The sequence below is a fragment of the Ornithorhynchus anatinus genome, chromosome 14 (genome assembly GCF_004115215.2).
Source record: "Ornithorhynchus anatinus isolate Pmale09 chromosome 14, mOrnAna1.pri.v4, whole genome shotgun sequence".
In the NCBI taxonomy this organism is placed as follows: Eukaryota; Metazoa; Chordata; class Mammalia; order Monotremata; family Ornithorhynchidae; genus Ornithorhynchus; species Ornithorhynchus anatinus.
The window spans coordinates 15929187-15955016 of NC_041741.1; the positions used below are offsets into that span (position 1 = coordinate 15929187).

General features: G+C 42.1%; 1 protein-coding gene across 2 annotated transcripts in view; it reads left to right on the forward strand.

The window, feature by feature from the left end:
• HMGA2 (high mobility group AT-hook 2) overlaps positions 1-25830 on the forward strand; it is a 146847-nt gene that overhangs the window by 5439 nt on the left and 115578 nt on the right. For both annotated transcript variants that reach the window (XR_005660808.1, XM_029078540.2), the window contains exon 3: positions 12454-12504. Coding sequence is in view for 1 of the 2 variants with exons in the window: in XM_029078540.2 (XP_028934373.1) it covers positions 12454-12504 (51 nt within the window). In the remaining variant the exon portion in view is untranslated. The remainder of the gene's footprint in view (positions 1-12453; positions 12505-25830) is intronic.

Genomic DNA, 25830 nt, shown 5'->3' on the forward strand with positions numbered 1-25830 from the left:
CAAACTCTTTGAAAAGTTGAGCTAAAAAAAGAATTCATTTTGTAGAGAATCAGTAACAACTAACAAATGAGTCACGGACCCTTTTTTCATGTATTACCTAGTTTTTTTCTTTAGTTTGAGTTGTAGCTGCTCATTGGTTGATCATTGATTGCCATGAAACTCTACCTGTCTCTTACGTTTGTTCCGGACAGAACTGTTGAGCATTGCTCTGTTTGGAGTAGAGAAAGATACGTTTCTTAGCAGTTAAAAAATTAATTGCTTTCTGTCAAGAAAGAACTTCAGATAGGCTGTTTGCAACCCCCCGTGTGTAAATCTGTAAGTCAAATTCATTTCATCAAAGAAGTTTTTTTTTTTTTGGTTAGTTTCTTTAAGGTAGGATGAAGAGGATTGTTTTAATTGGAGGGAGTTAGATGTCAGAGACCTTGAGGTAAGAAAAGCCCACTCTGCAAAACCGAAGTGACAATGGGCTGCGTAAAAACCCGTTTTTAGCTTTCCCAGTTATATTCCCGAGGATCCCGATAACAGCAGGCTTGGGTTTCGCTACGATCTGGTTTAAATTGGTGCCGATGATGGCTGGCACTGACCCCAGTCACCTTAGAAGGCAGAGGGTTCCATTCCGAGCGGGGTCAGGCAAATCAGTCAGTTTTAAAGTCTTTATGATCGCTGTCAGCTATCGGGGATCCAGAACATAAGAAGTCAGACTGGAGAAAAGGTAGAAATAACCAGGTTGGGAGGCAAATGAAGTAAAATGTCCTATGGAAGTCTCAGCACAATTACAGTTGTGTAAAACCTAATTGTATTAGTATCTTAGAGAGTGCTTATTTTCTTTTGAAAAATCCTTAATGTCAGGCCTTTTTACTTGGTGTGGTAGCAGTCTCTGTTCAAAGAGTTATCTGTTTCTCTGGTCTTCCTTTCCCCCTGACACATTTTATCTTGATAGCTCAACACATCATTTTGCAAAGACAGATACAATTTATATGATTGGGATTCTCTCACCGAGTTCTTGCTTAGCAATTGATGGGTGCCCAAAGAGCCTTTTAAATTATTTACATCCCGACTTGTCTCGTTAAGGGTCTCTGACTGTAGTTTCTGAGCCAACTTGGAATAAAACAGCTTCGAAGTCAGGTGTCACCAGAACGTACAGGTTCCACTGTCATTGATTCCGCTCTGTTGTCAGGGTCTGTTGTCCCTGTTTCTAGACTGTGAGCCCGCTGTGGGCAGGGATGGTCTCTATTTTGTTGCTGAACTGTACTTCCCAAGCGCTTAGTACAGTGCCCTGCACACAGTAAGCGCTCAATAAATGCGATGGAATGAATGAAGTCCATAGGAACCCTTTCATAAAATGCTTTTCGTAGGACATGAATAGTCAAGAGTTGGAGAACCAAGGTTCACTTGGTGGAACATTTTTTTTATTACAGATTCCCCCCAATTTTTTAGAGTCTTCCAGTAACTTCCACATACACAAAACATAAACTGAGAATAATGTGAAAACCTTAGTCTTTTCCTGGCCAAGGACTATTTGTTCAGAAGGCAAACGATCCCAAGCTTACCTACTGTGATCAAGGTCTGGCTTTGGTCGAAAGGGATGGAAGGTGAGATAAGTCCGGCAGTGATTATCATAAAAGTCAAAGTGGATTGCATCAGGCTTCAACGCAGCCTCTTAGAACTCAGTTTCAATCTTGGTGGTCCATTGGTGTAGTAGGGATTTATACAGGTGAAATGCTATCTCACTGTTATATGCCTCATAGTAGTAATTATAGCATTTATTATATGGTATACTATGGAACATTCATTCAGTCAAATTTATTGAGCGCTTACTGTGTGCAGAGCACTGTACTAAGAGTTTGGAAGAGTACAATACAACAATAAAACTAGGTATTATGCTGAGGCAGATGCAAGATAATCAGATTGGACATAGTCTCTCCTCTACACAAGGCTCGTAGTCTAAGAGGGAGGGCAAATTAGCTATTTCATCCCCATTTTACAGGTGAGGGAGCTGAGGCACAGAGAAGATTACTGATTTGCCTGAGGTCAAGTGGCAGATTTGGGACTAGGTGCTTCCTGACTCTGTTGTCTTCAGCACTTTCCACCAACTCATGTTGTCATCCCTTGAGCTAGAAGATAAAAATTATATCCTGATAGATGAGATTAGTAAGATTTTGATAAAAAGCCTTCTGAAATGTAAACAATCAACCCCCTATATGGTATTTATTGAGCACTTACTACACAGAGAGCACTGCAGTGGGTAATGGGGAGTAGAACCCCCTCGTAACCTCCAATCTAGGGAATTATTTTTATTTTTTCATTTATATGTTTAGGGCACAGACCTGGGAGAATACCTTTTCAGGAGTCAAGAGTGTGATTAATACTTGTAGAAGGGAAGATAAAACTGAAGAAAAAGGGATAAGGTTTCTATATCTTCTTTCCAAAATTAGAGACTATTCAAATATGGGAATGTGGCTAAATAAGACGTGCTTTTAGAAAGAAGCTTCTTCAATATATTTTGAAAGATTTATCTTGTGAAAGAGAAAAATTGGTGTGAAGACTAGTCCCTTATGCCATTATCTTTACAATTCACTTTTGATTTTTATTGTCCCCATTGTGCTCTAATGAAGTTCTTTCTAATCATGCGTCCTCCTGGTCTTCAGTTCTACTTGAAAGTTCTTGGTATTTGCTTTCCACTGTTTTATCTTCAACTTTTTATTTTATTGTCCTTCCTTCTAGGCCTTCCTGATTGGTCATGAGAAAATGGTAGCAAGAACTTGTAGGAAAACCATTTTTTTTCATCACAAGGTAGAAATCAAATAAATTGAAAAAGTGGCCAAAAATGTTTAGAAGTTCAAGATGTATGGAAGAGCACTATGCTATTTTGCCATTTGAACCATAGTAGTCTATTCCGTTTTCATTCATTCATTCATTTGATCGTATTTATTGAGCTCTTACTGTGTGCAGAGCTTTGTGCTAAGAGCTTGGGAGAGTACAATACAGCAATAAATAGACACAGTCCCTTCCCACAATGAGTTTACAGTCTCGAGGGCTGTGTTTTCTTTTTTTATCCTCTTCTACTGATTTCCTTCAAGAATGGAAAATTTGCTGTATATTTTAGGAACTTCTTTCAGTCGTATTTATTGAGCACTTACTGTGTACAACTTCTTGTGGAATGATTTAAGACTATATCATTATATATAATGTAATATTAATCACATAATACATAAAATATTACATGTTGTACAACTTTATTTCATACAATTTTTTACCCAATCCCCATAAAGTTAAAAAAGCAATAACAATTTACATGGGATGGTCAAGGTATCCAGCTTTTCAGTCAGTCAGTCAATCGTATTTATTGAGCGCTTACTGTATGCAGAACAGTGCACTGAGAGTTTGGGAGAGTACAATACGGCAATGAACAGCCACACTGTCACCCAGAGGGAGACTTTATTATGAGTGTCACCTGCCAACTTAGAAACGTAAAAATCTAGTTCTGAATTTAATAGTAGTAGAAGTAGCATTTATTGCTTGGGAGGTACAGAATAAAGATGTGACACGTTTCCCGCTCTAATGGAAGTGACAGACGTAAAAATATTTACAACTAGAGAATACACATAGACACAAGTACTGAAAAGTACATATATACTCCTCCTTCTAGATTGTGAGCCTGATGGGTAGGGATTGTCTCTATTTGTTGCCTAACTGTACTTTCCAAGTGCTTAGTACAATGCTCTGCACTCAGTAAGCACTTAATAAGTACAATTGAATGAACGTATATATGTATGTTCTTAAGGATTAGAGTTGAACATAGAGATGATGCAACTCATTGTGCTGGGAAATTCATAATAATAATAATAATAATTGTGGTATTTAAGTATTTAAGTGCTTACTATGTGCCAGGCACTCTACTAAGCACTAGGGTGGATACAAGCAAATCAGGTTGGACAGAGTCCCTGTCCCACTTTGGGCTCACAATCTTCATCCTCATTTTACAGATGAGGTAACTGAGGCACAGAAAAGTTAAGTGACTTGCTCAGGGTTACCTGGCTGACAAGTGGTGAAGTCTGGATTTGAACCCAGGTACTTCTGATTCCCAGGCCTGTGCTCTATTCTTTAAGCCAAGCTGCTTCTCCAGTTGAGGAACCAGAGGGGAAGGGAGTAGCAAGGGAAGGTGGAGTCAGATGACAGAAAGTGTCAAAGTCAATTGTGAGAAATTTTTGTTTTATGGAGCGAGTGATATAGACAGCCAGGCGAGGACTTGAGGAGAGGGGAGATCTGAACCAAAAGCCATTTCCGGAAGGTGAGCCGAAAAGCAGTATGTAGTGGACAGTGGAGTGGGGAGAGGTGGGAAACAGCATGGAATGGTGGAATGAGCCTAGGCCTGGATGTCAGAAGGTCATGGGTTCTATTCCTGGCTTCACCCCTTGTCTGCTGTGTGGCCTCAGGCAAGTCGCTTCACTTCTCTGGCCCTCAGTTACCTCATCTGTAAAATGAGGATTGAGACTGTGAGCCCCACATGGGAAAGAGACTGTCCAACCTGATTTGCTTGTGTTCACCCCAGCGCTTAGTACAGTGCCTGGCAGGTAGTAGGTGCTTAGCAAGTATCACAATTATTATTATTATTAAAGCAGAGAGGAGACTAGTGTGTTAGTCCAGTCGGGGCAAGAACAGAGTTTGTACCAGGGATAGGAGCAGTTTGGACGGAGAAGAAGAGGCTGAGCCAGGAGCTGTTGCACAGGAAGAACCAGAGGAATCTGGCGGTAGACCGAACGTGAGAGCTGACAGTGAAGAGTCTTGGATGAGACTAATTTCAAAGAAGGGGAAAAAAAGAGTCAGCTCCACAAATGCAGAATGCAATAAATACTTGGCAAATCGGGTGAATTTCATCAATGCAAACAGGTACAATCACATCAATCCGTCCAAAAAATTCAAATTGTACAATTTGACTCCCTGCGTTGATTGACTTAATCGGATAATTACCCAGACTTCTTTTCTTTGGGCTCTGTGGACAGGAAAATGAAAGCAGAGTAAGGTTTGAAGAAAGAGACCTGGCTTAGGAGGAAAGAGCACAAGTAATTACTTGTGAACATTTGCAGACCGATGCTGGCAATACCCTGAAAGAGCAATCAAATCCCATTTCTTTTCGGGAAATAGGGGGTCAGATGGTCGGAAATAGGAACATTTTCCCTTTCATTTAATGACACTAGGTGTGGTTGGTTTGTAATATTTCATAATAATATATCATTATGCTTTATATTACACATTATATATGTATTATAGTTATAGATTACACATTATTGTGTATTCTCTAGTATTAGTGATAATAATAATAATTAGAGAAGCAGCCTGGCCTAGTGGATAGAGCACGGGTCTGGAAGTCAGAAAGACCTGGGTTTTAATCCCAGCTCTGCCACTTGTCTGCTCTGTGGCCTTGGGCAAGTCTCTTCATTTCTCTGGGCCTCAGTAACCTCATCTGTAAAACAGAGATTAAGACTGAGCCCCATGTGGAACAGAGAAAGTGTCCAGCCCGATTTTCTTGTTTCCACCCCAGCACTTAGTACAGCGCCTGACACATAATAGGCACTTCACAAATACCACAATTGTTATTATTATCCTTTACCTGCCTTTTAGAAAATGGTACCCTCCAGGATACCTGTAAAATGTTGTTGTAATAAATCCAGTGTTACTAGCTATGACTCCTGGATTTAGGTGGATGCCTTGTAAATGAATGCAGATACTTATTTGGGGGGCTTATATTTTTACAAACTTCTGTTAGCACTTCCAAGTCATGCGATTTTAGAGAAAACAAAAACTTGTAGTAGAAAATGTGTTTTATTGAAAAGCGTTCTCAGAGAGGGATTTATTTTATACTTAGCACTCGTCGGAACTACTAACGAGCTAGATTGTTCTTTTAACAATCTTGAGTGATAATTATTATATTTTGTCCTTTAGTCATTTTTGTGCATATCAGGGTAATTCTCTTCCCCTCTTCAAAACCCTACTTAAAACTCACCTCTTCCAAGAGGCCTTCTCAGACTGAGCTCCCCTTCTCCCTCTACCACCCCCCCTTCACCTCTCCGCAGCTTAACCCTCTTTTCCCTCCATTTCCCTCTGCTCCTCCCCCTCTCCCTTCCCATCCCCTCAGCACTGTACTTGTCCGCTCAACTGTATATATTTTCGTTACCCTATTTATTTTGTTAATGAATTGTACATCGCCTTGATTCTATTTAGTTGCCATTGTTTTTACGAGATGTTCTTCCCCTCGACTCTATTTATTGCCATCGTTCTTGTCTGTCTGTCAACCCCGATTAGACTGTAAACCCATCAAACGGCAGGGACTGTCTCTATCTGTTGCCGACTTGTTCATTCCAAGCGCTTAGTACAGTGCTCTGCACATAGTAAGTGCTCAATAAATACTATTGAATGAATGAATGAAAGGGTTGCTTCATTGGAATTGCTTTTCCTCTGAAAAGCACATTATCATCACTTCCCAAATTGAAAATGAATCAGTGGTATTCTTTGAATGTTTATTATGTGCAGGAGGCTGTACTGAGGGCTTGGGAGATAACAGAGTTAGCATATATGTTCCCTGCACACAACAAGCTTACAGTTTAAAGACTGCAATGTCAGACATTACTGCCATAAAGGTTTGAAATGATTATAATCCAGCAGGTATGCATCCTAAATGTTCATTATCCAGCAGGTATGTATCCTAAATGTTCATTATCCAGCAAGTCTCCGTAAGCATGATTTGGGAAAACTGTTATTTTCCAAGTGGACTACCTCCCCAGAACAATTTGGGAGAACAGTCAGATCCCAAGTAAACTTGGAAACAAATGGCTCACCTTCAGGCACCCTGTTCTGAGTGAAAGTCTCCTCTAGAGAATATGTGTAGGTAACTCTATAAGCTATTGAGAGTAGAATGCTCTGTCTTGCATTCTTCTGAGTTTTCAGCTCCCAAAATAAGCTGAAGGATGAATGAGGATCAAGGGAAGTTGAGGTGGTCAAAGGAATGCTATCACTTTCAACTATCTAAAATATTTACTCCAGAAAGGACTCATTACTATTTTGGTGACTTTAAGGGGCTGTCATTGTGCGGTTGGGGGGAAACCTCCTTTTGTAGTGAAGATGGTGGAGCTAGATAATTTTTTTTTTATAATAGCTGTTAAGGACCTACTATGTACCAGGAACTGTACTAAGCATTGGGTAGATACAAAATAATCAGGTTGGACACAGGTACTATCCCACACAAGGCTAACAGTCTCAACCCCCATTTTACAGACGTGGTAACTGGGGCCCAGAGAAGTGAAGTGATTTGCCCAAGGTCACATAGCAGACTAGTGGCAGAGCTGAGATTAGAACCCAGGTCCTCTGACCTCCAGGCCCGTCTTTTCCTTGAGGCCATGCTGCTTCTCATTTTAGTTCCCAGTTAACCTAAGCTCATCTGACTGGATAAAGGAAAGCAAAAAGCCACGTTGTCATTAATACAGAGTAAAGGCATGGTGAAGAACACTTTGCATTGTGTGTTTGCTTTTGTTATGAATATATAGATAACTGGGAGAGAGAAACGGGGAAAGGGATGAAGGAAGAGAGCAGGAGTAAGGGAAAGGAAGAGGAGAGGCTGAGAGGAAGCATAGGAAGAAAAGCATAATCTTAGTTAAGGATGATTGAACTTAACCCTGGAAAATCTTTCCTGTAGTCTGGGACAGGAAGCAGTGAAACACATTTCCTGAAGACACTGAGAATTGGGCTGGACACAGCACTGTAGAAAATATAGTATTACTGGTACTATTGTAAGCTCTCTGTGGGCAGGGAATGTGTCTGTTTATTGTTGTATTGTATTCTCCCAAGTGCTTAGTACAGTGCTCTGCACAAATAAATTCTCAATAAATACGATCGAATGAATGTATATGAGTGTTTCTAGTGCTACACTCAGTCAGATTAAAGGATTGTTCAATCCAGTCTTGGGTTTCTGTCAGAAGGAGCAAGGACTCTGGGAGGAACGGTATGACGATGCTTTTCCTTACTTCATCCTCGTGGTTAGGGATTTACCATCAAACGTCTTTAACGTTCCCCCCCAATAACTCACCTTGAACCTATTGTCCATCGATCTCTCTAAACACTTCTTGAGACTTCTAAGGGTTCCCTCCAACATTCCTAAATTTTCCCTGTCATAACCCAGTAGAACCCATGATCCATGAATTTATCCAAACCCGTCTTGAACCTATTGATATTTTATGCTTCCGCAACTTCCTGCCATAACAAATTCCATATGCTCACCACCCACCATGTAAAGAAGTGTATCCTATTGTTTGTCATGAATCTACCACTTTCTACAGATACCCTACCTCATCACGGTGTTGTAGGATTTACCGAATAAAAAGTCCTTGTTGCTTTGCATGTGGTCTTCATGATTTTCTAGACTTGTCACATCACCTGTTATTCCACCATCCTTCATTTCAGTTGTCCAAAGAGTTCTTATTATCTCCATCTACCCTTCTTCTCCTTGCCTGACCATTTTAGTCAATCAGTTGTATTTATTGAGCGCTTACTGTGTGCAGAGGATTTTAGTAGCTCATCTCAATTCCTTCTCCAGCACCCTGTCTTTTCTAAGATGCAATCAGACCTGCATGCACATTCCAGGTGCACAAGAAACAGGGCAGTTTGTTTTGTTTTATTTTGTCTCTACTCCTAAAGAAACACACAAGCGATTCAAGATCTCTTTCCTTAGTATTCTCCTAGGTCGTAATCTCTTTGTCGACAGGGATTGTGTCTATGAACTCTATTGTAATCTCCCAAGTGCTTGGCACAGTGTTCTGTGCATGGTAAGAGTTCAATTAATATCATTGATTGATTGGTTGATTGAAGACAGAGAGCTAACTCAGAGTCTTCCATTGAGTTCCCAAGCTAGTGTTCTTAATTGGTTCCATGAAAATAGAATGGTATGTGGAAGAACACTAAATTTAGTATTATTTCCCTTAGAATATAACGTAGAAGGTATTAATGCATTAAACAGAAGCAGCATGACCTAGTGGATAGAGCTTGGCCCGGGAGTCAGAAGAACCTGGATTTTATTCTCTGCTCTGTCACTTGCCTGCTGTGTGACCTTGAGCAACTCACTTACCTCCTCAGTTACCTCCACTGTAAAATGGGGATTAAGACTGTGAGCCCCATTTGGGACATGGACTGTGTCCATCCTGATTGGCTTATGTTCCCCCCAGCGCTTACTACAGTGCCTGGCACAGAGTAAGCGCTTAGCCAATACCCTAAAAAAAAAGTGGCCCAAAACATGGCAAAATAATATGGTTTAAAATGATTTTAAAATAAGCATACTTAGCAGGAGCTATTTCCCTGCACAATAGCAGAGTACGTATGTACACATAATATAGCTAAGAATTTAACATTATACCTTTATGTTGGCATATGTACCGATGTAAAATTATCCTCACTAAAAGCTTTGTGTTCCATCTGATGCTTATCTGAGTTCAGACACTGCAGACATCTAATTTAACTGCTTCGGCTCTTCGGTTGTTTGCTTGCTGTTTGCTGTTTTTGACTCTGCTCAAAGCCAACCGATTGCCCTAAGTCACTTTTATGGGGTAGACAGGACCAGCAAGAATTCTGAAAAACAGCAGGAAGTGAAGACTGTATCAGCTACAAAGGCTGTCCACTGGGCTGTGGCATAAGTGGGTGCTGTGCATAAAATGCTTTCATCTGCACTTCATAATGCTTGGCATCATTTTCTATGGTATTTGTTAACGCTTACTCGGAACCAGGCACTGTTCTAAGCACTGGGGCAGCATGGCATAGTGGATAGAGCAAGGGCCTGGGATTCAGAAGGCCATGGGTTCTAATTCCAGCTCTGCTCCATGTCTGCTGTGTGACCTTGGCCAACTCACTTCACGTCTCTGTGCCTCAGGCACCTCATCTGTCAAATGGGGTTGGAGGCTCTGAGCCCCAGGTAGGAAAGGGACTGTGTCCAACACAATTTGCTTGTATCCATCCCAGCGTTTAGTACAGTGCTTGGCACATAGTAAGCACTTAAGAAATATTACAATTATTATATTATTATGCAAGCTAATCAGGTTGGACATAGTTCATGTTCAGCTTGGGGCTCACAGTCTTCACCCCCATTTTACGGATGAGGTAACTGTCACTTGACTGCTATGTAACAAGAATTGATGGACTCATTCCCAGCCAACAAGGAGCTTACAGTCTAACTCTATTGGATTGTACTCTTCCAAGTGCTTAGTACAGTGCTCAACAATACCACCTTCAACAAGACACTTAAAGTCTAGAGCGGGAGATAGACATTAATGTGAAGGGGGTGCACTGTGTATGTGCAGTATAATATTAAAAGGAGAGATTCTGGAGTTGTAATTTGATTTTTTTTTACTTTTGCTATTTGGCATCTGCTCACATGGAAAACCTACTTACACTTCTTTACCCTCTCATTCAGGCATTCATTCATTCAGTCATATTTATTGAGTGCTTACTGTGTGCAGAGCACTGTACTAAGCGCTTAAGAATGTACAATTGAAATCTTCCTGCAGTTTAATCCCTAACTGCATAGAATTTTGACACCTGGAAGAGTTTAGCGCCTTCTGCAGACTTGAAGATTTCACTGCCTGCATTCCTATTTTTATATAACATTAATGAAAATGCTAAATAAAATGGGCTCTCAGATCTTTGGGAGATTCCACCTATTTACATTTCTCCAGCCAGAAAAGTGGCTGGCTAGCTCTCCCCTTTTTTTTTCCATCTTCTTGCTGGGTTTCCAGCCATTCTCAGGTATTTTATTGTATCCCTCAAGAGGGATTTTAATACTTCTGAGTCTGTCCTGGGCAAAGATTGTCCCTCTTTACTGTTGTACTGTACTTTCCCAAGTGCTTAGTTTAGTGCTCTGCAAATGGCAAGTGTTTAATAAATTCAATTGAATGAATGAAAAAGAAAGCAAATCAGACTTCTTTCCTGAGGAAGAAAGGTGGAGAAGCAGCGTGGCTCAATGGAAAGAACACAGGTTTGGGAGTCAGAGGACGTGGGTTCTAATTCTGGCTCCGCCACTTGTCTACTGGGTGACCTTGGGTAAGCCGCTTAACTTCTCTGTGGCTCAGTTACCTCATCTGTAAAATGGGGATTACGACTGTGAACCCCATATGGGACAACCTGATTACCTTTTATCTACCCCAGTGCTTAGAACAATGCTTGGCACATATTAAGCGCTTAACAAATACCATTATTATTATTATTATTATTATTATTAAATTTGAACTACCCACTTCAACAGCAAATGTGAAATAGTAGGTGATAGTACTAGAAATTATTCCTTCCCAATCTCTAATTCTGGCAATTATTTTTTCTATAGAAACATGAGGAAAATACCATTCCTCCGATAATGAGGAAAAGTAAAATATACCCACCAGATAGTGTACAAATATTAAAATGTCATGATAGGAGCTCCTTATAGGCAGGGAATGTGTCTGTCAACTCTGTTCATTCATTCATTCATTTATTCATTCAATCTTATTTAATAATAGTAATAATAATGTTGGTATTTGTTAAGCGCTTACTATGTGCCGAGCACTGTTCTAAGCGCTGGGGTAGATATAGTTGAATCAGGTTGTCCCACATGGGGCTCACAGTCTTAATCCCCATTTTACAGATGAGGGAACTGAGGCGCAGAGAAGTGAAGTGACTTGCCCACAGTCACACAGCCGACAAGTGGCAGAGCTGGGATTCGAACTCATGAGCCCTGACTCCAAAGCCCGTGCTCTTTCCACCGAGCCAGCGCTGACCGTGTGCAGAGCAATGAACTAAGCTCTTGGGAGAGTACAATACAACAGTAAACAGGCACATTTCCTACCCACAACGAACTTAATTTTGAACTCTCCCAAGCACTTGGTGCAGTGCTTTACACACAGTAAGCACTCAATAAATACGATTGATCAATTGAAATACATTTGATAGGAGAGTGAGATCACCTAGGAAAAGGTAAGTAGTAGAAGAGTTTGTTTAAAGAGCCACAGTATCCTTTCAGAGCTCTCCAATTTTGGCATCTAAAATAGCATTAAGGAGTTTTAATAATAATTAATAATTGTGGTACTTGTTAAGTGCTTCCTATGTGCCAAGCACTGTTGAAGATACGAGTTAATCAGGTTGGACACAGTCCCTGTCCCATATGGAGCTCACACTCTTAATCCCCATTTTCTAGATGAGGTGACTGAGGCCAGAGTAGTGAAGTGACTTGCCCAAGATCACCTACAGACAAATGGTAGAGCTGAGATTAGAACCCAGGTCCCTCTGACTCCTAGGCCTGTGCTCTATCCACTAAGCCACTCTGCTTTCCACCTACTATATATCACAGTTAAACTCAAACCCAGGAGACACCCAACCCAACACCATTTTTTGTTATGAAAATCACTGACCCATGTAACCAAACAATGTCCTCCCTCTGCTTTTCAGAAAGCGGAAGCCACTGGAGAAAAACGACCAAGAGGCCGGCCCAGGAAATGGGTAAGTCATCAATTCCAGTTTTCACCTTTCATATCATGAAAGAGTCTTGAGGTTATTTTTGAAGTGGATCTCCTGCCTGCTTGTTGTTTAAATTCATCTCTCTTGTGTTTCCTACTGGTTTAATGGATCTCTGAAAGGGTTAAGGGCAGATTGGTTATCACATTTCCTACCTTTTTCCTTGGAGACCCTTTTGTGTTCTGGGAATGACTCCTTGTGTATCTCTTATCAACATAAAAAGAGCCTTTTTTCTTCCTTAGGGACTGGGTAACAATGAGATAACTTGTTCAATTATTGAGTAACTAGGTTAAAAGGGTGTTAGGAGACTTTGGAAGGTGATTATAAATGGTTATAAAATTCATATGGAAGGTATCCAAATAAGTCTTAAAAAATTAAATGGCCATTTTTGCAAGCTTCACAAAAGTCTCAGCCTTTGTAAACTTCTTTGTAGAAACTTCATTTAACTAGTTGGTTAGCTCCTGTTTATGATTTTCATTTGTCTGGTGAGTAAATGCCAAGATAAAAATTTTTCAGCTAGACTTTTTTTTTTCTGGTGGTGACTTTGTGGATGCTGGTGTTAAAGTTACATACTTGTATACTAACCTTGATCCTTTGGCCATACAGATGTTTGGTTCTTTTGAAACTAAAAATTCACTGAATTGATAATTGAAGTTAATGAGACTCTCATCACCTCCTTATTTCCTTTTCCCCCTAAACTTCCCACACTCACTCACACAAGTTTCTGTGTATTAGCTCTCCACCCTCTCATGTGCTTCTTTTTCTCTCCTTACCCTTTCTCTCTTTCTCTCCTTCCCTCCCTCTCTTCCCTTCTCTCTCCCTTTTCCCTTCCTGATTTCCTTTCTCTTTCCCTTCCCTCTTCTTCCCACCCCACCAACTCCTTCTCAAGGAAAAGTTGTATTTTAAGGTCAGTATCTCATTTTTCCTTTCCCTCGTCTCACTTTTCCCGCTTTCTCTACTTGACCTTCCTTTTTCTAGCTTGACTTTTTCTTCTTTGTATACCTTTCTCTTTTTTAATTAATCATTCTCTTCTCCCCTCCTCTCCTCAAGAATACCTGGTTTGATCTTTGCCTTAATGCTGCTTTTCATTGACCGGACTGCTATTGGAATGCCACTGCAGTTATTCCTTCCATTTGAAGCATCCAAGTCCCATTTTAAAGATGAGATTCCTTTCCAAGTAACAAGTATAAAATAGTCTACGTTGATCTTGTTAAATATTTCAAAAGCGTTCTGCACCTTTTCTCAAAGAGTGGAACTCTAATGAGAATACCCAAGATAGCCCTATATCGACGGTAAAAGTAGATAGAACAAATAAGACATATCTGTGTTGTGCCTGTGCTAACAAGGACTTTAAAAATAAAGAATATTGTTGACAGGTGATTAGAGATATTTCAGAGTTAGTCGTGAAAGTGTTGCAAGATGGGTGACTTTTTCCAAGTTTAACTGGTAGAGCACAATTTACCATACTGAAGTAAAATAAAAGACAATTCTATGGAGTAATTTTTCTATGAGTATTTCCTGAATCCCAAGGGTTTGCCACGCTTTGAGGCTTTTCTAGTCTTCACTGTGGGTGAGGTTCATAAATGAGGCAAAGGGTTTTAAGTGCCCATCTAAGCCTATTTAATTTAGACGTATTGGCTATGAAAAGGGAGAAGACTGCATTGGGAATTAAGAAATATAAAAATCCAGCTAAATTTCTGGTTTTAGAATACAAAATTTTAGTCTTTGAAGAGAAAATAAAAGGCAAGAGTGTATTTTTTGGTAAGGATATGTTCCTTCTTGGTTTGGATTAGCTTTTTCCAGGAAGGTTAGACAACCATGAGAAGTGAAGAATTACATTCAGTGAAGTTCTTGGGGGAAAAGTGTGGCCAGCAGAAAAGAGTGACTAACTTAATAATAATTATAATTATGGTACTTGTTAAGCGCTTACTATGTGGCAAGCACTGTTCTAACCACTGGGGTAGATACAAGTCATTCAAGTTGGACACAGTCACTGTCCCATAGGGGCACAAACTCTTAATCCCCATTTTGCAGGTGAGGAAACTGAGGCCCAGAGAAGTTGTCCAAGGTCATACAAAAGACATGTGACATTTTCCACAGGAATAGATTTGCAGTTCACAATAAACTGGCTTCTGCACAAAAGAGTTGATTTCAGCATTGGTTATTACTTCTTGGATTTTTTACGTGCCTTACAATCTTTACCTCACAGTGGATTAATAATCCAAGTTTCTCTCCCCCACTATGAGGTAGGGTTAGTATTCCTTCTTCCAGTAGGCTAAACTAAGGAATCAGACCCCTTGTAATCCACGAGAACCACAGTTAAAAAGGGACCAGCATCTTGGTTCAGGGAACTGAATGTTGATTTGTTCAGGTGGCTTACTGCAAATCCTCTAGGGATTCATGTGATTTTAAAAGAAAAAAATAACTGGTCTTGCAGGTGAGTATAAGCGTCGCTTATAAGCTTGAAATAGGTCTTAGTGTTTTCCCTGTGGATTGTGCTTGAGTCGGATAATATGGATACTTATATGGGTGAGTGTTCTACCAGAGTGGGTGGTGACTGGCCTTGGGGTTATTTTGTTGTGTAGCCACACATTTCTCTTAAACTCCTCTTGGAGATGAACTCTGGAGTTGGGAAGGGATTATAGACTGTAAACTTATTATGGACAGGGAATGCATCTACTAATTCTGTTGTATTGTACTTTCCCAAGTGCTTTAGCACAGCGTAAGCCCTCCGTAAATAACACGGATTGATTGATTATAGTGAAGTATCAGTCCTCTCACAGCCAGTCAGCATCCGTTCTCTCTTGGAGTCTCTCAGAGAGCTCAGAGATGATTACCCAGGTAGAGAAGCAGCATGGCGTAGTGGATACAGAACGGGCCTGGAAGTCAGAAGGTCCCGGGATCTAATAACGGCTCTTCCACTTGTCTGCTGTGTGACCTTGGGCAAGTCACTTCATTTCTCCAGGCTTCGATTACCTCATCTGTAAAAAGGGGATTGAGACTGCGAGCCGTATGTGGGACGGGGACTATGTCCTACCTGATTTGCTTGTATCCAACCAAGTGCTTAGTACGGTGCCTGGCACGTAGTGCTTCACAAATAAATGCTCATTATGACTAGGAGATCATCAATGATATTTATTGAGCGCATACTGTGTGCAGAGCACCGTACTAAGCTCTTGGGAGAGTACAGTCCAGTAGAGTTGGTAGACATGTTCCCTGCCCAAAAAAGCTTACAGTTTAGAGAGATAATGCTTTGTCTCCATCTATACACACACACAACACACACATACACACACACACACACAAACACACTCTCTCACACAGAGATAGCTTGTTTTCTCAGTTTTCTGGTGAGGCTAGAGGTTGTGTCACATGTTATTCATCAAATGGAAAAGCAATATTTTTGCCGTTTCCTTCAATATCTACATGCAAAGATGGGACTGGTTCACAGACCTCCGTTGAATGCTGGTAGCCAGACCTTCTGCCGGTTCAAATTAGGCATTTAACATTTGTGATTCTCAGTTTTCCAGGGGAAGGAACTCAGTCCTGTGCCTGACCTGCCAATGGTGGGGTTTTGAAAATATTTATAGAAACTGAAACCAAGGAGGGGGAAAATTAGGAAAACAAAAGGATGTTGGGGCTCCTCCTAGAAAATTGATAAGAAAATGATAAAGTGGATATTTCTATAAAAGTATGTTTGAACTGTGAAAATTGACCCAGCCTAATGCATCAACTTCCATTTAGCAAAGAAACTGAGGTTTTTGATGCGATAGATGATCAAAATTCTATCTCATCTCATCTCTCCCACTCTAGACTGCAAGCTTACTGTGGGAAGGAAACACGTCTACTAAGTCTTTTTGTATTGTACTCTTCCAAGCACGTATAGTGCTCTGCACATAGTAAGCATTTAATAAATTTCACTGATTGAATGATCTCTCTGTCGCTTTTTCCTCTAGCTCGGTTTCTACACTGAGTGCCATTCAACTCTTCTTTCCATCTCATCATTAAAACGAAACCATAAAAAGCATTTGGTCTCACTGATGCCACCATACCACTCATTTCTAAACCCCTTTAGTCATCCAAGCGCTTAGTACAGTGCTCTACTCATAGTAAGCGTTCAATAAATACCATTAATTGATTGATTGATCTAAAGAATTCTGCCACTTTGGTTAAAGTGTGAGCGTGAGAAACTGTGAGAATCGGAGTGGTTTAGTTGCAAGGGCATGTGCTTGGGAGTCGGGTTGTGGATTCTAATCCTGGCTCCACCACTTATCAGCTATGGGACTTTGGGCCAGTCATTTCACTTCTCTGTCCCTCAGTTACCTCATCTGTAAAATGATTAAGATTATGAGCCCCACATGGGACAACCTGATGACCTTGTCTCTACCCCAGAGCTTACAACAGTGCTCGGCACTAATAAGCGCTTAACAAATACCACTATTATTATTATTATTAAAGAAGAATCAAAGTCTCCCATAATTACATAATGGCAATTACAAAAATATGCTATGATTAGTTATCAAAAATATGTCACCGATTAACTTTTTTTTCTGAAAAATCACCTCCCTGCCCAAGGGTCCAAGGTGAAATCCTCCATAGTTTCCTGGAGAATTATAGATCCAGATACCATGGAAGGGAGGGAGGTTGGTGACTTTAAAGGCAGTTAAGATTAAGGAACAACAATAAGACCGAGATGCTTTAGTGTCTTGTTACAAGGGACTTTTTCTTAAGAGAAAGGAAATTAGTGACAGAGGAAAAATGCTTGAAAATTGGAAGTTAATGGTATTTAAAGAAAGAGCAACGGTAAGGAGGAGATGAAGAAACAGACCCAAATAACTGGAGTTTAAAGTTACTTTTTGTCAATAGAAAGCTTTTAACAAATCCCAGCTGCCACTACAGGCTGCTGTTTCCCTTTTTTTGGTGAATGTGTTCGGTACCATTCATTAGAAATGGGCATTTCCATTACTTTGATAACGAGGATCATTTTTTGAGGTCAGACGCTTTCCTCTCCATCGAGAAGTTGGGTCTCAGGAAAGTGATGGTGGTTAGTGTGATAGCCAGAATTTTTGGGAGACAACAAATGAGAAGCTTTTGCTTTTCTTATTTTGCAGAAGTCCAGTAACTTGAGTGATGAGGCGGGGGTGGGGCAGAGGAGACTGAAGAAGGAATTATAATAAAATCCATTTCAGTGGGTCAGATTGAAAACTCCTGGAAATTTAACCAACTTGGTTCTACTTCTAGGGGTCTCAAGCTTCAATTTATGGGGGAAACTTGAAACTTGATTTTGAAGTTGAAGCTTTAGAAGTGTGTATTTTGATTTCCATTCCGTTGTTTTTTTCCAGATGTTTGTGTTCTTTTTTTTAAACATTTTCTGATTCAACACCCACATTATTTCAACTCAAACGTATCTTAAGCATTTGGAAAGGAGTATCCAGTAACATGGCTTGCATGTAACCGAACTTGGTCTTGGGTTCGGCAGGGATGAAATTAACTTTGACATAAAGACAAGAAACTGTACCGAGTTCTTCTAAAATGCAGGGGTTGCTTTTTTGATAAACCGACATTAAGGACAAGTTGGGTTAGAGTCTATATGTCTGGATTAACGCTGGATGCGCGAAAGTGGACTTTTCTTTCAACGTTGCATCGTCCTTCATCTAGATTAGATGCGTGTTGTGAGGATGTCATTCCCTAACTCCCTAATTCTATTGAAAATGGGCAGAGAAAGCATGTGCTGTGGACAAAGAATATTTGGTAGTGGGGTTGTAAAGGTGAAATTATTTTCCCTAAGAACATTTTAACACTAACACATTTGAAAGGCAGATAAGATTATATTTGCGAAGGAGACGTGGGAAGTGTTTCCAAAATTACTTAAACACACATTCTTCAATGTATGTGAGCCAGCAAAGGGTGCCATTTTACGTGCAGCTAAATTCTTATTGAAGAACCTGGGTGCTAAAATAGCAGGCAACTTTGAATTCATAGATGTATTTTCCAGGTAGGGACACTATTATCCAGTGTTCTGGCAAAATGCCTTCAATTGTTCATTGAAATTGGCGATTAAATAGTAGTAGTAATAAAAATGAAGGGGAGCACTTCCTCTAAACTGTGAGCTCTTTATGGGCAGGTATATGACTGTCTGTTGTTATATTGTCCTCTCCCAAGTGCTTGGTACAGTGCTTTGCACACAGTAAGCACTCAATAAATATGATGGAATGAATGAATGAATGAGGGTTGTACGGGTTAAACATTTGCTCAGTGCCAACCATTGGGAGAGATCCAGTGCCATCAGGTCACAGTCCCTGTTCCACAATCTAACGGGGAAGAAGAACATGTGTATATGGATAAGAAAACTGATGCACAGAGAAGCGTTTTGCCCAAGGTCTAGAGCGGCAAATGGCAAGGCCAGAATTAGAACCCAGGTCTCCTGATTTATTTGTGGAGGTTGGAGAGAAGTGCAAAAGTTCCAGCGATGACTGTTGGGTTGATACAACCAGATGATACAACGTGGAGTGTTGGGAATTAATTGGGGAAATATTGCTGGAGGAGATTTTACGAGAGCTTTAAAGCTGAGGAGTGGGATGTGAGGGTGGAATTAAAGTAACAAATCAGAATCCATTTTATTTTGGGGGTGGAATTAAAGTAACAAATAACAGTCCATTTTATTTTGAAGGCAAGGATTTCAGCTGATCCACTGCTGGGTTGATGAGCTTTTAGTAGTTTATTATCACCCCATTTTTTCAAACTCAGTTCTTAAAAATTTAAGGATAAGTACTTGGGCCGTGATCCCCATGAGGAGCAGGATCTGACCTTATTGTCTAGTATCTACCCCAGCGCTTAGAACACTGCTTGACACACAATAAGCATTTGATAAAGGCTAGTATTATTATTATTATTATTATTATTCTCATTAGAAAAGAACCCCCCACTTGGAGGATAATTTTGTCCATCAGCTATCATTGAAACATAGTTTGAAATGATAAATCATACCCTAGTAATTATGGTTTATAAAGAAGACCGCATTGACGGTTACCCCAGTGATGTTACTACACTGCCACAATGATTATGTGGCTCTTTTGTAACTATAATTATGGGAGGATAAGCTTTCTATTGCTATTATTCCTGAAAATGTAACCACTTGAGTTTCAGTAAATGTGGTTGTTGGAGTTATTCTTCTAACTTTATTGTTCTCTCTCAGATGCTCAATGCAGTGGTAAGCACAGAGAAAGTACTAAGTAGATAGGGAAGTTGTGTGGTCTAGTGGTTAGAGCACAGTCCTTGGACTCAGAGGACCTGGGTTCTAATTCCGTTTCCACCACTCGTCTGCTGTGCAACCTCGGGCAGGTCACTTAACGGCTCTGTGCCTTAGTCACCTGATCTATAAAATGGAGATTAAGACTGTGAGCCCCATGTGGGACATGGACTGTGTCCAACTGATTAGCTTGTATCTACCCCAGCACGTAGTACAGTGCCTGGCACACAGCATTTAATAAATACCGTAAAAATAAACAGGTAAATTAAAAAAAATACGACTGATTGCTCATTTTAAGGAAGTCATTGAATCTGAGATTGGAATGCTCTTATTTCTTAATCTAGGATCTTATTTGGAACACTTTCAACTAGATAGTCCGGTTGTCCAAATCAGTACTTAGCAGCTAGAGAATTCACAGCTCAGAGAAAAGGAGATGTTCTGGTTAATTCAAGTCAGGGACTGAGGAGTGGGAGCTTAGTGTGGGCAGGGAATGTGTCTGTTTATGGTACTGTACTCTCCCAAGAGCTTAGTACAGTGCTTACACACAGTAAGGGCTCAGTAAATCTGACTGAATGAATAAATGAATGTTCACTGTAGATTTCTTCTTTTAGGCCAAGTTGGCTCTTGAATTGGGAGAATAACAGAAATGCCAGTTACACGAGCTTTCGTGAAACTTTTACTTATTCATTTATAAGTGGATCACTTGCAGCAGCAGAAAAGGATAAAACCCCTTATCGCCACGGCAGCTGCTATGATTGGGGCTGGTAGACTCAATCAAATAATCGGTGGTATTTATTGGGTCCTTACTGTGTGCAGAATGCTGTTTTAAGCCCTTGGAAGAGGACAAGAGAATTGAGTTGGTTGACATGATCCCTGCTCTCTTCCTTTAAAATGGCATTTGTTAAGCACTAACTATATGCCGGGCACTTTACTAAGCACTGGGGTAGGAACAAGATAATCGGGTCGGACACAGTCCCTGTCCCATAGAGATGTCAAGGTCTTCATCCTCATTTTACAGATGAGGTAATCGAGGCACAGAGAGGTGAAGTGACTTGCTCCAAGATCACACAGCAGACAAGTGGCACGGCTGGGACTAGAACCCAGGTCCTCTGACTCTCTAAACACTCACAGTCTGTTGAGCTGATAACCAATGGCTAGCGTCCTCTAGACTGTAAGCTCATCATGGGGAAGGAGCATGTCTATCAAATCAGTTCTTTTGTAGTCTCCCAAGCACTCAATAAAGTGTTCTCCACACAGTAAGTGCTTAATAAATATGATTGATAGAGTAATGATAATAATAATTGTGGTACTGGTTATGCGCTAATGTGCCAGGCACTGTTCTAAGTACACAGTAAGCATTTAATAAATATGAGTAATAATAATAATGACTGTGACATTTGTTAAGTGCTTACTATGTGCCAGGCACTGTTCTAAGCACTGGGGTGGATAGAAGGCAGTTGGGTTGGACACAGTCCCTCTTCCACATGGACTCCCAATCTTTGTCCCCATTTTCCAGATGAAGTCACTGAAATCCAGAGAAGTGAAGTGACTTGCCCAACAGACACATAACAGAGCTGGGATCGGAACCCAGTGCCTATAGCCCGGGCCTGTGAGTCAGAAGGTCATGAGTTCTAATCCCAGCTCCCCGACTTGTCTCTGATGTGACCCTGGGTAAATTATTTCATTTCTTTATTCCTCAATTAACTCATCTGTCAAATGGGGATTGAGACTGTGAGCCCCATGTAGGATAGGGACTGTGTCCAACCCGAATTGCTTGTATTCACCCCAGCGCTTAGAACGGTACCTGACACAAAATAAGTGCTTAACAAATATAACAATTATTACTGTTATTATGAAATCCCTCTGACTCCCAGGCCCGGGCTCTATCCATTAGGCCATGCAGAACCAAAGCCTGAGCCTCAACCCTGCCTCTCCTTGGGCTCCACTGGTAAGGCTGGAGGCAACACCTGCAATTTTCATCCTTTATCTGCTCCTTCTCCTGCATGATTGAAGCAGAGGCATGTCCCCAGGGGAGCCAATGGTTGGAGCTGTGGTCAGCCGTGACTCAGTGGAAAATCTCCCGTCCTCCCTGCGGTAAATAATAATAATAATTGGGGCATTTGTGAAGCGCTTACTATGTGCCGGCCACTGTACTAAACACTGGGGTGGATACAAGCAAATCTGGTTGGAGACAGTCCACGTCCCAAATGGGGCTCAAGGTCTCAATCCGCATCTGACAGATGAGGTAACTGAGGCATGGAGGAGTGAAGTGGCTTGCCCAAGGTTACACAGCAGACAAGTGGCAGAGCCTGGATTAAAATTCATGACCTGCCTCCCAGGCCCATGTTGTATCCACTAGAGTTGCTGCTCTGTTTTTTTCTCTTTTTTAAATGTGGCATCTATTAAGTGCTTACTGTGTGCCAGGCACTGTTCTAAGCAGTGGGGTAGGTACAAGATAATCAGATTGGACACAATCCCTGTACCCCGTGGGGTTCACATTCTTAACCTTCATTTTACAGATGAAAGAATTGAGGCCCAGAGAAGTGAAATGACTTGCCCAAGGTCACACAGCAGACAAGGGGCAGAACCAGGATTAGAACCCAGGTCCTTCTGACTTCCAGGCCCGGGCTCTATCCTTTAGGCCACGCTGCTCTTGGGTGGCTGTTACAGTGGAAGTATGTACTTGTATGTATGCTAGACTGTGAGTTCATTGTGAGCAGGCGATGTCACTGTTTATTGTTGTACTTTTGCAAGCGCTTAGTACAGTGCTCTGCACACAGTAAGCACTCAATAAGTATAATTGAATGAATGAATGAATGAATGCTCCCCTCCCAGCACCTCCCAGCTCCCCTTCCAGCCAAATACTACCTTTCCTTTCCAACACCATGAGTCAAATCAGGTCCATTCAGTCAATCCTATTTATTGAGTGCTTACTGTGTGCAGAGGACTGTACTAAGGGCCTGGGAGAGTACAGTAGAACAGTAAACAGACACATTCACTCCCCACCCCGAGCTTACAATCTAGAGTGTAATAGACATTAATATGAATAAATTAAGGACATGTTCATAAGTGCTGTGGGGCTGGGAGGGGGCATGAATAAACGGAGCAAGTCGGGACGACGCAGAAGGGAGTGGGAGAAGGGGAAAGGAGGATTTAGTCAGGGAAGGAGGGCTTAGTCAGGGACCAAGATTGTGGTGGCTCTGAACACATTTAGGTAGAGAGCCAAGGGGCCTTGCTCAAGGCTAAAAGTGCAGGCTTGGCCCTTGAGTCATTGGGTGGCTCTTGGCATTTTTCCTTCATCTGCCTGAGGCAGGACCCTCACTGGAAAATAGAAAGGTGTGATAGGCCTGTGCCGTGGGAAATTTGCTTGGACAATTAAAAGCTTTAAAGCATAGCGGAAGCATGGAACCTTTAAAAGTAACATCACGTTTCCCTGCAGATGTCTTTGATTTGAAGGGTTGAGAAGCAGAGTGGCCTCTTGCGGATGGAGGACGAGTCGGGGAGTCAGAAGGACCTGGGTTCTAATCCTGGCTCTGCCACTTGTCTGCTGTGTGACCGTGGGCAAGTCACTTCACGTCTCTGGGCCTCCCAGAGGGTATTAGGACTGGGATCCCCATGAGGGACAGGGACTGTGTCCAACCTGATTACTTTGTATGTACCCCAGGGCTTAGTAGAGTCCCTAGCACATAAAAAGTGCTTAACAAATACATTTTTTATTTTAAAGGATACTCTTCTGGGCCTTTGTTTCTCCTCCTCCTCCTCCTCCACCTTCTGCTTCCCTGAGTTTGATCTTTTCACTTCTTTTTAGCGGCTTCAGGTCAGAGTCAGGAATAGTAAGTGAAACTCAGATCAATTCCGTTGTTTCACGATAGCGGTCTTGGTGACCTCAGCAACAACAACAACCACTGTCGTGAGCAGGAGGTGGCAGCTAATGACAAAATGATGTCTCTGGATTATCCGCAGAATCCAATGATCTGTCTCCGCCGTTGTCCTTTATGACTACCGATCTCTGAAATTGAGCCGTATTATTATCATTTTTATATTTGAGCTCTCTTGAGAGCTTAGTAGCACCGCTATAGGTGTGTTGTGTGACCTTGGACCAGTCACCTCACTTCTTTGTGCCTCAGTTACCGCATCTAGCCCCTCATGGGATATGGATGTGCCCAACCTGATTAGCTTGTTTCTACCCCAGCGCTTAGCACAGTGCCTGGCACATAGTAAGCACTTAACAGATACCATTAAAAAAAAGCATGAGGGTTAATAATAATAATAATGTTCGTATTTGTTAAGCGCTTACTATGTGCCAAGCACTGTTCTAAGCACTGGGGTAGATACAAGGTCATCAGGAGCCAAATCCAATGGCTCCTACTCCATTCTGATCCTCCTTGACCTCTCTGCTGCCTTTGACACTGTCGACCATCCCCTCCTCCTCCATACCTTATCTCACCTTGGCTTCACGGACTCTGTCCTCTCCTGGTTCTCCTCTTACCTCTCTGGCCGATCATTCTCGGTCTCCTACGCTGGAGCCTCCTCCCCCTCCCATCCTTTAACTGTTGGAGTTCCTCAAGGGTCAGTTCTTGGCCCTCTTCTGTTCTCCATTTACACTCACTCCCTCGGTGAACTCATCCGCTCTCACGGCTTTGACTACCATCTCTACGCAGATGACACGCAGATCTACATCTCCGCCCCTGTCCTCTCCCCCTCCCTTCAGGCTCGCATCTCCTCCTGCCTCCGGGACGTCTCCACCTGGATGTCGGCCCGCCACCTAAAACTCAACATGAGCAAGACTGAGCTCCTCATCTTCCCTCCCAAGCCCGGTCCGCTCCCAGACTTCTCCATCACCGTGGATGGCACGACCATCCTTCCCGTCCCGCAGGCCCGCAATCTCAGTGTCATCCTTGACTCGTCCCTCTCGTTCACCCCACACATCCTATCCGTTACCAAGACCTGCCGGTTTCACCTCTACAATCGCCAAGATCCGCCCTTTCCTCTCCACCCAAACGGCTACCTTACTATTGCGGGCTCTCGTTATATCCCGGCTAGACTACTGTGTCAGCCTTCTCTCTGACCTCCCTTCCTCCTCTCTCGCCCCGCTCCGGTCTATTCTTCACTCCGCTGCCTGGCTCATCTTCCTGCAGAAACGATCTGGGCATGTCACTCCCCTTCTTAAACAACTCCAGTGGTTGCCTATCGACCTCCGCTCCAAACAAAAACTCCTCACTCTAGGCTTCGAGGCTCTCCATCACCTTGCCCCTTCCTACCTCTCCTCCCTTCTCTCTTTCTACCGCCCACCCCGCACGCTCCGCTCCTCTGCCGCCCACCTCCTCGCCGTCCCTCGGTCTCGCCTATCCCGCCGTCGACCCCTGGGTCACATCCTCCCGCGGTCCCGGAACGCCCTCCCTCCTCACCTCCGCCAAACTGATTCTCTTTCCCTCTTCAAAACCTTACTTAAAAATCACCTCCTCCAAGAGGCGTTCCCAGACTGAGCTCCTCTTCCCCCTCTACTCCCTCTGCCATCCCCCCTTTACCTCTCCGCAGCTAAAGCCTCATTTTCCCCTTTTCCCTCTGCTCCTCCACCTCTCCCTTCCCATCCCCACAGCACTGTACTCGTCCGCTCAACTGTATATATTTTCGTTACCCTATTTATTTTGTTAATGAATTGTACATCGCCTCGATTCTATTTAGTTGCCATTGTTTTTACGAGATGTTCTTCCCCTTGACGCTGTTTAGTGCCATTGTTCTTGTCTGTCCGTCTCCCCCGATTAGACTGTAAGCCCGTCAAACGGCAGGGACTGTCTCTATCTGTTGCCGACTTGTTCATCCCAAGCGCTTAGTACAGTGCTCTGCACATAGTAAGCGCTCAATAAATACTATTGAATGAATGAAAGGTTGTCTCACGGGGGGCTCACAGTCTTCATCCCCATTTTACAGATGAGGTCACTGAGGCACAGAGAAGCTAAGTGACTTGCCCAAGGTCACACAGCTGACAAGTGGCAGAGCTGGGATAAGAACCCATGACCTCTGACTCCCAAGCCCGCACTCTTTCCACTAAGCCACGTTGC